This window comes from Gracilinanus agilis, chromosome 3 (assembly GCF_016433145.1).
Source record: "Gracilinanus agilis isolate LMUSP501 chromosome 3, AgileGrace, whole genome shotgun sequence".
Lineage (NCBI taxonomy): Eukaryota > Metazoa > Chordata > Mammalia > Didelphimorphia > Didelphidae > Gracilinanus > Gracilinanus agilis.
This window is the reverse complement of record NC_058132.1, coordinates 3,019,716-3,035,675: the sequence shown is the minus strand read 5'-3', so window position 1 is coordinate 3,035,675 and position 15,960 is coordinate 3,019,716. Positions and strand designations below refer to the sequence as shown.

The 15,960-nt window shown below is 43.3% G+C and overlaps 1 protein-coding gene across 1 annotated transcript; it reads right to left on the bottom strand.

The window, feature by feature from the left end:
* Nucleotides 1-7,288: 7,288 nt before the first annotated feature.
* On the bottom strand, nt 7,289-14,099 carry LOC123239330 (zinc finger protein OZF-like). Its single transcript, XM_044666608.1, has 4 exons — nt 14,022-14,099; nt 13,236-13,352; nt 8,546-8,554; nt 7,289-8,188 (listed from the first exon to the last, which is right to left on the bottom strand). The coding sequence occupies exons 1-4, from the start codon at nt 14,097-14,099 to the stop codon at nt 7,289-7,291; spliced, it is 1,104 nt and encodes a 367-aa protein (XP_044522543.1).
* Nucleotides 14,100-15,960: the final 1,861 nt, after the last annotated feature.

The following is a 15,960-nucleotide window of genomic DNA, read 5'->3' as shown; positions in this document are numbered from 1 at the left end:
TCCTCCCCCTTGCTAGGATAGCCAGCTTCATCCTTGGCTCTGACTCCATTACCAATCATTGCCAATCTGTCCCAATCCTACAGGATAGAGGAGGCAAAGGCATATTTGTGGACAGAAGGGAAAGAAAAATAGCTCTTGACAGGAAAAGGTTGAAAATGAGTGATAGAGTTGGGAAGACAGAGAGGCCAATCTGTTGGTAGAGATGGATGGAATGAGACCATGTGACAAGTAGAGCAATTAGTGCTGGTAAAGAATAAGGCCACTTCCTTAGGATGTAAAGGAGATGATCATTGAAGGCACTAGAGTAATAGAAGATGAGCAAGAGAGACTTTATGGTGAATGACCTCATTTTTCTATGAAATATAAGGAAAGATAAAATATGAAATCAGTTGAGGCCGGGGAAGGAGAGCCATTAGGAGTTTTTTGGGGGGGCTGAAATTTATGGAAGAGCTACTGTAGTGAGTTGATGTAAGAGGTATAGTAGTGATATGGGTTGGCAGTGGTAAATGATGCTTTAAAATCTTAGAAATGTTTTGAAATCCTTTTTTTTCAAATGGTGCTCTTAGATCTTATGCTTTTTACTAGTTGGCAGAAATTGTAATTAGAATGGAGAAAAGTATAGGTTTCCCTGTGCTTTCCCTGTGCCCCTCCTCCCATTTGAAAAGGATTTGTCTGATATTCCAAGCTTAAAGAGAGGTGGGATGTTATGAGTTTGTCCCCTTTGATAAGAGTTTGCCAGGCTGAGAAAGGACACCAAACCACCCAAACAACCTTGAAAGTCTGACAAATAGGACATGGGAGGGAACATCTTCACCCTGGAAAGCTACCTGGAATGCTCCTGGGAGGAAAAATCTGAGGGAGGGTGGGAAATTCTCAAGGGTAATCCCCTAGACCTACAATAAATCTATCAACTTGAAATCCTGCCTTGGCTTTTCCATCACCCTGGCTATACTATCTGTAATATCCTTGAATAAACACTCTCATGCCTTAAGACAAAGGGGTCTGAGCTACCATTTTTTTGGGAAAGAATCAGCATTTGTTCTCCTCTAACAAAACTTGCTCTCCCACAACAGTAGCATTAATTAGCAGAATTGAGGGCCCACTTGACGTTGTGTCACATAAATTTGTGGTGGACATAGTTAAAATTTTTACATTTCTCCATCTTTATTCAGCCCCATGTATGTAGGAGCAAAGATGATGAATGGTGGGAGTGATCCAAGGAAGAGGCTTATCTAAGCATAATGAGGTATAGTAAAAGAGGCAGGGATTCAAGAGAGGAGGACAGTATAGAATTTATTTGGTTCACCAAAGAGTCAAGATGAGAAGGGGAGTGAGTGGCTAGTGCAAGGGAGAAACAAGGTATGGGTGACAATTGAAGGCACAAGACAGGGGTCGGCAACGTATGGCTCTCGAGCCATATCTGGCTCTTTTGAGGGCCGGATCTGGCTCTTTCTGCAGGAGCCATAAAGTCCATTTTTTTTTTCAGGCACTGTTACAGGAGCGGCACTGTGAGCACTGTACGGCTCTCACGAAATCCCATTTTAAAAAATGTGGCATTTATGGCTCTCACGGCCAAAAAGGTTGCCGACCCCTGGCACAAGAGATTGGAAGTTATGGAGTACGGTTACACAAGGGAAGGCAGAGGGAGAGGTGAAAATCCAATAGATTATGATCAGATAAGGAGATTTCAGAATTCCCGAACTGAGAAGTGGTACATTTGTGGACAGTGGCAAGATCAAAGGTATATCAATTTTGCATGTGGCTGAAGTGGGGTGGAGGAGTCACTCATAGAAGGAGGTTCAGTTGAGGAATTAAGTCATTAGCAAGTTTGAAAGATATGTTTATTGAAGTCCCCAAGTATGAAGGCAAGATCTAAGGAGGAGAGAATGATTAGAAGCAGTGTGCCAAGCCCATTGAGGAAGGAAGGGAGGTTGGGGAGTGACCTGGGAGTCAATAGATAACAACTACCAGGATTTAGATTGGGTGGGAGATATGAATAACATGAACCACAAAGGAGAAGAGAATACTGAGCAATGGAGGCAGAGGGAAAATGTGAAAGTAAGAGCAAGGAGTATTCTAACTCCTACAATTAAAAAGTGAATAAAGGTGCAGCCAGTACCAGGAAAGGGTGGCCTGGTAGGCTGTGTCATCAGTAAGAGATAGTGGATGGAAGGAGTGGGAGAGGAAAAGATTTAGGGTAAAGGGAAGTCTGTTGCCTACAACAGGCATTCCAGAGAGCATAAATGGAAGGAGTGGGTGGAGTGAGGTTGGCACTTTGGGGTGGGAGGTTTGAGGGGAATGGGAATATGGAATCAGGTGGGGTTAGAGTTGGCTTTGGATGATGGCCTATGAGATGGGAGGTACAAAGTCATCTGGGAGGTTCTGCTTCACTACTCCTCTTCCTCCCTGGGGGTTGAGATTAGTCAGGGAATGGCACAGCAGAAGGAAGTTCTGCCCACTATTGACTCTCTTCCTTTACCCTCATGAGACAGGGGCAGCGGAAGATGAAAAATCTGAGGTCAAAGGGAGGCTGTCTCCTTTTGGCAGTAGAAGTTCTCCACATCCCTGTGGGAAGATTGGGCTGGCAGCAGGAAAGTGCTTTATGCCTACGTAGATGGAAGCCATAGACTTGGGGTAGATGGAAGATTCCCAGTCCTGCTCCAACTAGCCTTTCCTTTGGAGATATGCTGGGTCTAGCAGGAGATGGAAGATCTTGATGGTAGGAAATTGTCACTCCTTTTCTCTTCTGAGGCTGGAAATCAGGAGGATGTAGACTGAGGTAGAAGTCTACCTAGCAGTGCAGAGACAAGTTGCCTTGGAGGAGATGGAAGTCAGCCTGGCCCTTTCCTGTCTTCCTTCAGGGAACACATGGAGAAGGAGAAGGAAGGTGTTTAAGGTCAGAGGAAAGCCTCACCTTGATATTTGATGGCCCCCACTGACTGAGTCACTTGCAAGTCTGCCTCTTTCCAAGTGGCCCCCAAATGGGCTATAGGTCTAGATTTGAAAGCTTGCCATCTTGAAATCTCTACTACTCGGTGCCTAAGACTCGTTGGGCTGTTTTTGTAGCTGAACAGACCCTTTGGAAGACACCGAGGTGTGGCCAAATTAAATGACTATGGTAGATCCCTATCTATAAGCTCCTCGAATTGGATGCTTATTCTACCAATTTTGAAAAGCCCCTCTAGGGGCTGAGCTGGGAATCTTCTTTCTGCCCCAAATCAATGACCCCCATCTATGCCTCTATCTATCTTAGCACCTTACTAGACCCTATTAGTTTTCTGAACAGATGACACAAATCATTCCATCACCCTTCATCCAGGGTGTTCCATTATGAATCAGATGATGCAAGACAGTCTAACAAGATGATGAGGACATAAGAAGCTTCTAAAAGAGAAATGACATTCATGCCTGTGCCCCTCAGGTTTTGGTGCTTTTCAGGAACAGACTATGATTGTACAAAAGGTTCAGACCTCCAGTCCTGGGCTTTATGTTGGCCTCTTCTGCTAATCCAGTGGTCACCTGCCAGAAGGACTTGATTCTGGAGGAACCTCAATTCTCCTAACTGTGTGATCCTAGGTAAGTGGTTTAACTTCCATTTGCCTCAGTATTATCATCTGTTAAAAAGGGGGCATGGTTAAAGAACACTCCCCAGAGTTGCTGTGAGAATCAAATGAGGTAATTTTGGGAAAACACTTTATAAAACTTTACACACAACGTAAGTGCTAGTAATGAAGATTTCTTTTTCTAAAAAGGCAAAACACTTTCTCAGCACTCTGCCAAGGATACCTATGAGCCATGAGACCTACAATAGCAGAGAAATGTCTTTGCCTGAGCAGAAGACCTGTGAGAACTAGAGGCAGCAGATAACAGAATACTGGTTTTGCCCAGGCAAAGGGGGATAAGATTGATTTCTAACAGAGCTAAAGACATCAAGGCCTCTCTATGGGTTTCTCTCTTCATGGGCCTCCCTGCTGTGTGTGATTGTACTCATTTTTTTCCAGTCACTGAATGAATTGGTGGGAGACTATGAGCCAGGTTTATGGGCAGCCTGGTATATTTAGATTATATATGCTTTTGCCTTCTACTGAGTAAATGTTATCATTCCTGTGTTTGCCTAAATTTTCATTTTATTTTTGCTTTTGCCTTGTGATTTAGTTATGTCTCATATGTAAGAGTCAACAGGGTCATTGTGACTGACTTTATAGAAATATGTATGGGCTCAGGGCTTACAAATAGCTGAAGAAAGAAGGAAAGGCAGAGGAAACTGAGAAAGGGAAAGATATATCCCACTGGGTCTAGAATTCTGAAGAACAGCAAGGAAGGATGAAATTTTCTTAAATGAGGAATAGAAAAAATTTCAAGAAAACAATTGAATAAGAAAGACAAGGTATATGTTAAAGAAAATTAGAAAATTGTGAAAAAATGGGCACAAAAGACAAAAATGGCAGGAACTTAACAGAAGTAGGAGACTAAGAGGTGGCAAGAATACACAGATGTTGGTTTATGATTAGAGACATTCTCACATGTGATCTTCAAACTAATCCTGACAGATAGGTAAGAATGACTCACCGTGGTGGTTGAAGGAGGAAGCCAAAGCACACAGTGAAATGACTTTGATGAGGCCTCATAGCTGCTGAACCCAAATGTTACCCCAGTTATCTGGATATATATTATAAGCCTTTCTTCACTTTTCTTGTAAAGTCCCTGCATGAATAGGCAGTTTTCACACGATGAAATCAAAACTATCAATAAGCACATGAAAAAGTGTTCTAAATCCCTCCTGATTAGAGAAATTCAAATTAAAACAACTCTGAGGTACCTCCTCACACCTAGCAGACTGGCCAATATAGCAGCAAAGGAAAGTGATAAATGTTGGAGTGGGTTGCGGCAAAATTGGAACACTAGTGCATTGCTGGTAGAGTTGTGAATTGATCCAACCATTCTGGATGGCAATTTGGTATTATGCCCAAAGGGCTTTTAAAAGACTGCCTTCCCTTTGATCCAGCCATACTACTGCTGGGTTTATAACCCAAAGAGATAAGGAAAAGACTTCTACAAAAATATTTATAGGCGCGCTCTTTGTGGTGGCAAAAAAAATTGAAAAATAAGGGGTTGTCCTTCAATTGGGGAATGGCTAAACAACTTTTGGTATCTGCTGGTGATGGAATACTATTGTGCTAAAAGGAATGATGAACTGGAGGAATTCCATGTGAACTGGAAAGACCTCCAGGAAGTGATGCAGAGCGAAATGAACAGAACCAAGAGAACGTTGTACACAGAGGCTGATACATCATGGGCACAATCAAATGTAATGGACTTTTCTAATAACAGCAATGCAATGATCCAGGAAAATTCAGAGGAACTTGTAAGAAAGAACTCTGTCCATATCCAGAGAAAGAACTGTGGAAATGAAAATGCATTAGAAAAATATGTGATCGAACATGTGATGTGATAGGGATATGATTGGGGTTTTGAATGTTAAAGGATTGGGCTACTGCAGATATGAATAACACAGAAATAGGTTTTGAACAATGATACATGTATAACCCAGTGGAACTGCTTGTCAGATTCAGGAGAGGGGAAGAAAAGAGGAGAGGGGGGGAGAGTCATGAATAATGGAACCATGGAAAAACATTCTAAATGAAAAAAAAAATTTTTTTATGTCAAGTCCCTAGAAGCAGGTACTACATATGGCCTTAAAAGTAGGGTGTTGGACTTTGAGAAAGGAAGACCTTGGTTCAGATCCTCCCTCTGACATTTATTTAATAAATGGCCATGGAAAAGTCACTTCATATTGGTGTCTTCATCTATAAAATGGAGATAATTATACCTGAAGTACCCAACTCCACAGGGTTATTATGAGGCTCAAATTAGATTAGTTATGTGAACAATTTAATGTATTTTAAAGTACTCTACATCAAAAATCCTTTTATCTACAGTGTGTAAATTGAGCATTTAGCATCTTTAGTGCCTTATTTGAGCAGGTTGAAGGAATGAGTGAATGAATAAAATCTGCACTGGTACCAGCACATGATGTCATCACATTACAATTTCCTTCCTCTGTTGCCTTTTGCTAAGAAATCTATATCCCCTTCAAAATTCAAACTGTTCTTCAGCTTTTTCAAAGAATTTTCTAATTTGAGGAAAATCCACATGGGATTGAACTCTTCTGACCCAAGAGGCCATATTTTTAGTAGCCCCAGAATAAAGTAATGGGAAGTACTCCAAATGAGAGTAACTGAGAAATAAATGCATGACCTACAAGTGGGCACTTCCAAACTATGGTAAAAAGTCCCTAAGCAGGTGACCCTATGCCAGTAAAGTCAGACATTCGTGCAGGGTGGCCCAAAAACCATTTTAAATATGTTATGGTGTCTCATACCCTCTTGGACATAAGAAAAGTCCTCACCAAAATTCTACCCACATTCGTGGTCTCTCTTCTGGAGCATCTGAAGCTTATGGTTTACACACATATATGTTATATAATATATATATATATATATATCACCTTTACTCACATCTCTCCCTCCCTTCTATAGTTTTTATACATATGTTGGCTTGGGATTAGATATTCTCACACATGATCGTCATAATAACCCAACAGGCAGTGTAAGAACTGTTAATACTGATAGTAAGGGGACAGTGAAATGACTTCTCTGAGGCCTCATAGAGGGCAAACTAGTTTGTGATCCCAAATGTCAATCCAAGGCTAGGGTTTTATGAGGCTCTGCTGAATTATGCTACTTCTATTCCAGACACAAAGTTCCTCTTCTGACAATGAAGCTGCAGTGACTTTTCCCCATATACAAGATAGCCTACGGTGCTTTTCCATGTGGTTCTCCAGGTTTTTCTTTTCCACTCTCTTTGCTGATTAATTATTCCCATTTAATGAACTAATCTTTGACGAGGGACGAGATGCATCTGAAAGCTTTCCAATGTTAGTAAAGTGATTTTTGATTTTGATATGATAATTATTTTCCAAGAAGTTTCCCTCTCGTCTCCAAAAAAAGGTAAAACAGTGTGTAAAAAAAAGTTGTGTTAATGGATAATGAGCCCTGTTTGACTAGCTAAATGTAATTTTTTATTTTTGAGGTTTGTCAATTATTAGCAGAAAGGAAGGGTATACGTTTACTGTCAATGGCCCAGAACCAATAGCTGAGTGTTATTCACCTGTTTTGTTCCCTTTAGTATCATATTTATGAATGCTACTGTAGTTGAATATATTGTATTTTGGGCTCTGTATCAAGCCATCAAATTGTGCTCAGATTTCTACTTCTGAGGCTTCTCTTCAGTGAGAATGCTGATGTCTAATAAGATGTGACTTCCTATTAAAGGACTTCCCACATTCCTTACATTTATAAGGTTTCTCTCCAGTATGAACTTTGAGATGTTCAATAAGAGCTGAACTCCTACTGAAGGCCTTCCCACATTCCTTACATTGATAAGGTTTCTCTCCAGTGTGAATTCTCTGGTGTACCCTTAGGGCTGAGCTTTGACTAAAAGCTCTCCCACATTCCTTACACCCATAAGGTTTCTCTCCAGTGTGAATTCTCTGGTGCTGAATAAGGTAAGAATTCCAGTGGAAAGCCTTCCCACATTCCTTACACTGATAAGGTTTCTCTCCAGTATGCATGCTCTTATGCACAATAAGAGCTGAGTTCTGGCTGAAGGCCTTCCCACATTCCCCACATTTATAAGGTTTTTCTCCAGTGTGAATTCTCTGATGTTGAATAAGTGGTGACTTCCAGTTGAAGGCTTTGCCACATTCCCTACATTTATATAGTTTCTCTTCAGAATGAATGCTCTGATGAGCAATAAGGGCTGAACTTTGGCTGAAAGCCTTCCCACAGTCCTTACATTGATAAGGTTTCTCTCCAGTATGAATTCTCTGATGTTGAATGAGGCCTGACTTCCATTTGAAGGCTTTCCCACATTCCTTACATCGATAGGGTTTCTCTTCAGTGTGAACTCTCTGGTGGGCTATCAGGGCTGAGCTATGGCTGAAAGCTTTTCCACATCCCTTACATTCATAGGGCTTCTCTCCAGTGTGAATCCTCTGGTGTCCAATGAGGTATGACTTCCAGTTGAAGGCTTTCCCACATTCCTTACATTCATAAAGTCTCTCTCCATTATGCATTCTTTCATGATTAACAAGGTATGAATACTGGGTAAAGGACTTTTCACAGGTCTTACATCTGTAAGTTTTTTCTCCTGTGTGAATTCTCTGATGTGGGCTCATTTGTGCATTCTGGCTGAAAGTCTTGTCCAATTCTTCACAATCCCAGGATTTCTTTACCCTATTCAGACTTGGGGGATGTTGAATCAGGACTGGGAGACCTTTCCCCACACCCTCACTGCATGCCCTCTTGGGTCTGCAGATGCCATGGTGGATTATTTTGCCAATGTCAACACACTCATGGCCTCTGTGCCCAGCAGAAGCTTTCTTGTCCAGAATCACTTGCTTCAGACCACTTTGCTTCTTTGGAGTCTCCTCTGACAGGTTTTCCATTTGCTTCCATAACCTGATCTCTGGGACAGGACCAACCACAAAGATCTGGTTTCTGAGAACATCCCCAGGGAGTCTTTCTTCTAATATCTCTACTGGTCTTACTTCTTGCTTTTCAGCTGATTCCTGGTCCTTGAGTTTAGGATCCCAAGCTGAAATAAAATGGAAACAAAAGTTGAACCCAGAGGGCTAGAAAGCTCATCCTAGACAATATCTGTAAAGTGCTCTACAAAGCTGTCCAACTTGTACCAGAATCATGAATCCTCCTAGGCTGCCCTTGGGACTTCTTCTTCAAATATAATCCCACAGAATGACATTATCCAACTTCAAAATCTACATCACCCCTGAGATAGGACAGCAGTCACTGAATGCCAGAGGTGGAAAATGCCAATCAGGCTGTTATAAGGAAGAGATAAGTAGGTTTGCAGAGGACAGAGGCATGAGACCAACTGGGAAAGATTCTGGAATGCTGGAGGGAAGGGTTAAGCTCAGGGACTGTTGGAGCTGTCTGTCTCTCTCTGGATGTGAACCAGGAGGGAGTGGATGCCAAGTCCTGAGGGTTTGATACTATTCTTATTGCTGCCTGTGGCTGTCCTTGTGCTGTGTGTCCTGGAACAAGATCTTAAAAGACTGTCACTCTCCTGTATCAATGTCAAGCTCTCAGTAAGCAGAGATCTAGGTCCTTTTTGGATCTGGGACATTTCCCTGGGTCCTGCTAAGCTTACCACAGACCATTACCTTAAACACTAACTAAAGGGGATTTAGTGCAGGGTAGCTAGAAAAGGGACTGGGATTTTTAGGTGAGTGAAAAGAGGGATTAGAGTAGTCCAACAACTTTTGGAAGACTCTCCATGAGGAGACATTTAGATTGGGGGAGACTTTAGGTAGAGGAAATAAGCATCAGGGTTATCCTATTCCCTTTTAACTTTTCCCTATTAAGTTAAATTACTTTCCCAGTTACTGAGTGATCTATGTGTGTATCTCAGACCGGGCTCTGCCCTGGTCAGAGTTTACTGTTTACTTTCAACCCACAGTGTAACATCTTGTTACTGGCCCAATTTAATCCATTCTCATTCCATCCCCCAAACCACCCTATTAAAAGGCACATCCTTCTCATTTGACAAATGGAGAAAGTGAGTCAGAGAAGTTTAGGGGACTTGCTGAATATAATGGTTGTCTCTGACAACCTCTTTTCAAATTCCCTTATCCCACACACCTTTCCTCAAGATTCCAAACTCCTAACAGCTTTTGGAACTCAGCCAAAGCTTGAAAAAACCATATGACCCCTCTCTCTATACTACATGAAGTGTGTATATCATTATTGTGGGGGTGTTCAGACAGACTCTGTCCAGAGAGGATTATCCTGCCCTGTATGGAGAATTCACTCTTAAGGACTCCCATAACTTCAGAGGCCAGGAGAGGCAACTGGGAAAACCCCCATTTGGTATGTGAGATGATCAGTCCAGGCCTGCTAGATTCTGGGACTGATATTTTGTTGTTGGCCTTCTAGAAGGTTAGCATTAGCAAAGAGGGTTCTGGGGAGCACTGACCTTGCAGACATGGAGGGAGCTGGTGAAACCCCTGGCCCTCTGTGGAATTATGGTTGTGCCAAGTCCTGGGCTACGTGCTAGTGGTACACACAGATGCAAACAAAGCAGTGTGTCCCCTCAAGAAGATTATATGGTAACAGATGGTTTTAGTACGTACAGGGAGTGGCACCTGGGGAAACCTGTTTTGTAGGAGGAACTCAGAAGGAAGGGAATGGAATAACAGGGCAATTAATGACCAGGGCCTGCCTAGTGATGAGAGTGTTGGCTTGGCTACTCTTGACAGAAGGCCTGTGGACCTGCTTGGATTGTTTTTGATCATTATCAGCCAATCCTTTCCTTTTCTTTGAATATCCAGAGCAGGGTTCTTATTCTTGGGATCCATAACCTTTCTGAAAGCAATATTCTGGAAACTTCCAATAAAATCTATTTCCTTTGCAGTGCCCTGTACATTTTATTTTCTGCATGTAGGAACATTACTCCAAGAAGTGGCCCATAGGATGCACCAGGCTGCCCAAGGGGTCCATGAAACCAAAAAGGGAAGAAGTCCTGTTCTGGAAACTTTCCCAAGGCTCAGCAGGCCTTAGAGGGTCACCTGGCAATGTGGCCCCTTATAATTCTAGAGATTCATTTATCTCTGCTCTGTCCTCTCGCTACTGTCTCTCCCAGAGCTGGGCCCTGCTCTTTTTATCCCTTGGTCCCAAGTCCCCAAGATTGGAGAAAAGGCCTGGCTTGCTGAGCTATAAGGAGAGATTCCTGCTTTCTAGACCCTTAGAGCCTACAGGGGTGTGCCTCCTCCATGTGGCCATGTGACCACACTAAAAGTAATATGTTTCCATCTTGCACACACTTTGGCCTTTGACCACTGATGGTCACCACTTTGTCCCCCATCTGCACCCACCTGTACCATCCAATGCTTGAAAGATGGCCACATGGAATAGAGCAGCAGCTGGGTTGCTCTGTCTACTGGCTCCTAGCTGACTCCCAGGACCCTCTCTTTTACACAAAGAGGGGCTTCTAGCAGCATGGCCCAATGGATCCCACATCTGTGGTTCTTCTCCTCCCTCCAACCAAGAGATGAGGCCTGGCTTGGGACCAGGAAGCCCTGCTCATGAAGGAGAAAGGAGATAGCTCTGCATGGGCTATAGGTGAGAGGGGGTCAGGAAAGAGAGAGGGAAGCTGTGGTGAGAATATGGACTGAGATGAGGATGAGGGCTCTGACTCTGAGAGCTTGAGAGAGTCAAAAAAAACAGGTCATTTCCCACCTCACAGAGTCTAAGTTCCCCTCAGAAGCATAGATCTATGAAATAGTCCTCACAATGAGCCATTAAGTTGTTGCTTCAAGATTCCTAGTGTAAATGGAAATTCTTGGTTCTCTTTGTCTATTTTGAGTTTAAACTTGTAAAAAGGGATTCCTTTATTCTCTTTGTCTAGTTGGAGTTAACACTTTGGTTAACAATAACTTAAGTACAGCTACTTAATGCCCCACTAGATTGTGAAGACAGGATTACCTCTCCTTTGTCTACCTTTTGATTGAATCAACAAAAGCTTGAACTAGGTGGAGGAGCTCACAAACCACTTAGAGAATTCACACTCTAAGAAACTCAATCAGCCAGGAATCATGAACCCTTTTGATGAGAATTTATCCCTCCAGAAGGTGAGAAGTGGATCACATAGACTTTGCTCCTCTGGGCGGTGTCTAGGCAATTTGGAAATGGTGATTGGCCCCTGTGAAGAGGGGAAGGGACAAGAAGCCAGAATAAAAGGCCCTGAACTTCTGGGGCTATGGAAGTGGGCTTCCGAAAGAAAGTTGGCTTCAGGAGTCACCTTCAGCTCGAGTCATCATCTTGACCTGCCTCTTTGAGGGAACTTAGGTGAGTGGATTTCTTTCCTGTCTTCTGGAGGGAGTTTAATTTCAGTTGAAGGTCAACAAGTCCTGGCTGAGTCAAGCACTTGAGTAATATTTAATTAAGATAGGTTAATGTCTTCTCTACCCTTTTATATTTCTCTACTTTCACTCTTTCCACTTCTTTTGTAAATAAACACTATTAAAAGTCATTTCGACTTTTAGCAATAATATTTTGAATTGGCAACCACAATTATTATTTATAATTTTCATATATTTTAATCAAACCATTAATTTTTAATCCCTACACTAGTTATCAAGGAAGTAATCTCTTCTCTGGGTCTTAGTGTCCACGAATATAAAATGATCTTGGTAGGGCAGACCCTGAAGAACCTTGGAATGAGACTCAGGAGACCAAGAAGGCTGAACTATGTTTCTAAGGTGCATGGAATGAGAGAGACAATATGATTCCCTTCAAAATTGCCTTTGCCTGGGACTACAAAGATTTCAGGTCAAATTCCTTGTTTTTAATTTCCTTAGACCCATTACTTTCTCGCTTTGGGCCCAGCTTCTTCCACCTACAATGAAAGGGCTTGCAGTAGATGAACTCTGATGGTCCTACAGATGCCAACATCCTAAAAAATACTGGTTTGAGAAATATCTTGTGCCTCTTACCCTACTATGAGGATAATAACTGGCCTATGACTTATGTTGTGTGAAAGAAGGGAGGAAGGTAGGAGGAGAAGGAAGGGAAAGGGAATAGGAAGGAAGCCTAGCTGGGGTACCCCAAGCCCAGAGCGGGAAACTGACCTAAGCCCTTAGGAGGACACACTAGGATCTTCAGGTAGAAAAAAGTCAGGCTAGTCTCTGGGGGTATTTAACTGGGTTTTATTTAGATTAGAAAAAAATATGTAAGGGAAAGGCTAGGAGAAGATCTCCAATGGGTTCTCTAGAAAAAATTGCTCTGGGGGAAAAAGGCACCAAAAGCACCAGATCCTCTCTCTCTTATACTTTCTCAGACACCTCCCAAAGAGGAAGTGGGAGGTGTCTGAGGAAGTTGTGGTAGGGAGTCCTGGGAGTTGTAGTACCCCAGGACTTAGAATATTTTAAACTGCACAGACTGTTCCTAAAGGGGAATCTTTGGGAGTGTCCCCTGATCAGAAGAGCCCAGAGAAGGTGAAGACAGAGCCTATCTCTGGGCCTCAAAGAGAACAGAAGTCTCTGTTTCCAGAAGCCAATGAAGAAACTGTACAGGCCTTTGCTCCACAGCTGTGAGCCCTAATTTCCCTAAAGTAGACCCCCAACTCCCAAGGGAGACATCCTTACCCAGAGAGACCAGGTTCCGGTAGTTCTCCAGCATCACATCTCTGTAGAGCTGCCTCTGAGCAAGACTCAAGCATCCCCACTCCTCCCAGGTGAAGTCCAAAGCCACATCCCTGAAGGTCACCGTTTCCTGAAATAACAAACATACTCCTCCAGACCAGGAGTCATATGCTTACCCAGTCCTCAGAGAGGGAAATGTTGGCAATGGGAGAAGGGCCCAGGATGGACACAAAGTGGAGGTAAAAGTGTTCTGGAGGGAGGGAGGAGAAAGAAAGGGTGACCAAGGCATATGGAGAGGGACCTACCCAGTCCTGAGAGGCCAGAAGAGCTGGGACCATACGAACAGGCATGTATAACTGGAAGAGGCCTTAAAGTTCATCTAGTCCAATCCCCATAATATGCAGATGAGAAAACTGAAGGCCATAGAAGGTAACTGAGTCATGTCACACAGGAAATAAAAAACAGAGCAGGGATTCCGACCCAGCCCGACAGAGGCCAAAATCTGCATTTGACTATGTCCGCCTCAGCTGCTGACCTACTGGTAGACACTGGGAAAGTGACTTCCTCACTCTGGACTTCAGGTTTCAGAGTCAACTGAGAGTTGGACCTGATGACCTCCAAGCATCTTCCTTCATTGTCTGAGCCAGGGAGGTGGCCTGAGAATCACACTCACAGGCAGGGTTCAAGTCTGGCTAGTCAGCAGCTAGTCCTTCTCACTGCCTGCCAAAGACAAGAAGCAGGAAGGCAGCCTGACCATGGGCATGAGGGTGTCTTAGGGAGAGAGGAGACCCCAACTCACCTCTTCTAGAGTCAAAAAGTCCCTGGTGGCGGCTTCATTCTCCCGTGGGCTTTCCCCTTGGATGCAATGAAGAGACATGAGGCCTGTAGGGAGAGAGTAACTACTCTGAAGGAAATGGCTTTATAGTCTCTGAACCAATTAGGGGAGGCACCTCCAGCTAGAAGCAAAAAGTAATCTCCATCCAGGGAGCAGGCACCTATGTGTACAGATGCACACACACACACACAAAATCAGAAGAGACAATGCTGGAATCTCCCAAGGTCTGAAAGGGGGTGAAGGGTGAAGATATAGATTAGGTAATCATCTGCAAAGAAACGATAACTCAGACATGGGAGGGAAGAAGGGAGATCCCCACGGGGAAAAGTGCAGAACAGGAATTCTAAAAAGCTTGTGTCTCAGATCCTTTGGGCAGTCAGTCTGGGGAAACATTTGGACACCTTCTCAGAAGCAGTCTTCATGGTATGAGAGAAAATACAGAGAATTATAATACAGACAAATTATACTGAGAGCTCTCAAAATACATAACTTCTAAAACTATATAGATTTTTCTTTAAACGTCCATAGGCTCAATGACAGGGAGGTGCCTCAATGGATGGAGGACCAGGCCTGGAGTTGGGAGGCCCTGAGTTCAAATCTGATCTCAGCCACTTTCTAGCTGTGGGACCCTAGACAAGTCATTTAACCCCAAATTTCTAGCCCTATACCATTTTTCTGTCTTGAAACGGATTCTTATATTGATTCTAAGACAGAAGGGAAGCATTAAACAAAAAAAGTCTATGGACTCCAGGCTAAGAACACGTTATAGAGAGAAAGTCGCAGACTAAGGCTTAGAGGTCTTCCCTCCCCCCACTTTGAGGAACAGGAGACAGAAACAGCAATGAAGACGGGAAAGAGGAAGTAGCTGGTGATGGGAGAAGTAGAACCTTGAAAACCAGAAAACTGCATAAGCTCAAGGGTCTCATTGACGAGGGACAGAGAGTCGTCTTGGCTTTATACTCTTGTGAATTTGCTCTGGCTCACTCCATTTCTTTCAAGAGGAATGGATGGAGGGCTGTCCTATAGCTATTCTACATATATGGAAAGAATGCTGGCAAGGTCAGGTGATATTCCATTAGTCCCGGGGCAAAATGAGTGAAATCCTGAGGTTCCCAGGGGGAGAACCTAATTGGGATGACTAGCCAAAGTTATAATATTTTGAGCATGTTCCCCTACCTCCAAATAGAACATGGCCTCTGTAAGCTGACAGCATACAGCTCTAACACATGGCTCAGGCCTTCAATCTTGCTTTATCCACTGGCTCCTTCCCTATTGCTACAGATGTGCCTTGGTCTCCCTCACCCTTGGAAAATGATCAATTGTCCCTACCAACCCCTCAATAGATTGCCTTGTATCTCTCTTCCTTTTCACAGTCCAGTTTCCCAAAGAGGCTGCCTATCCTTCTGACCACAACCCTCATCTCCATCCTAGTCTCATTTCTCCAGGGGAGAAGGGAAATGGAATAGGCATTTATTAAACCCCAATGATGTGCCAAGGACTGTGCCAAGCACTTTAAAAACATTCCATTTGATCTTCAGAACAACCCTGAGAGGAAGGTGCTATTGTCATCCATATTTTACAGTTGTGGAAACTGAGACAAAGAGAGTTAAGCAACTTGCCCAGAGTCATACAGCTAATAAGTGTCTAAGGCCAGATTTGAACTCAGGTCCTCCTGATGCCAGGCCTAGAACACTACCCACTGCACCACCTTGTTCCTCTCTGCAGGTTCTAGCCATAGCAAATATTCTCTCCTCTTAGACACTCTGTCCTCCTTTGGTTCCAGGGGTGGGCGCTCCATTTTCCTGTTTTACCAATGAGATTGCTCCTAAGGCAAGAACCAATTAACGTGCATTTATTAAGTCCCTACCACGTGCCTGGCACTGTGTGAGGTGGGAGACACAAA

Bases quoted from the DNA above. Each gene is read 5' to 3' on its own strand.
- LOC123239330 (XM_044666608.1), bottom strand. From the start codon at position 14,099: ATGTCTCTTCATTGCATCCAAGGGGAAAGCCCACGGGAGAATGAAGCC. The intron at 13,353-14,021 runs GTGAGTTGGGGT...TTGTTATTTCAG, and splicing joins ACTTTTTGACTCTAGAAGAG to GAAACGGTGACCTTCAGGGA.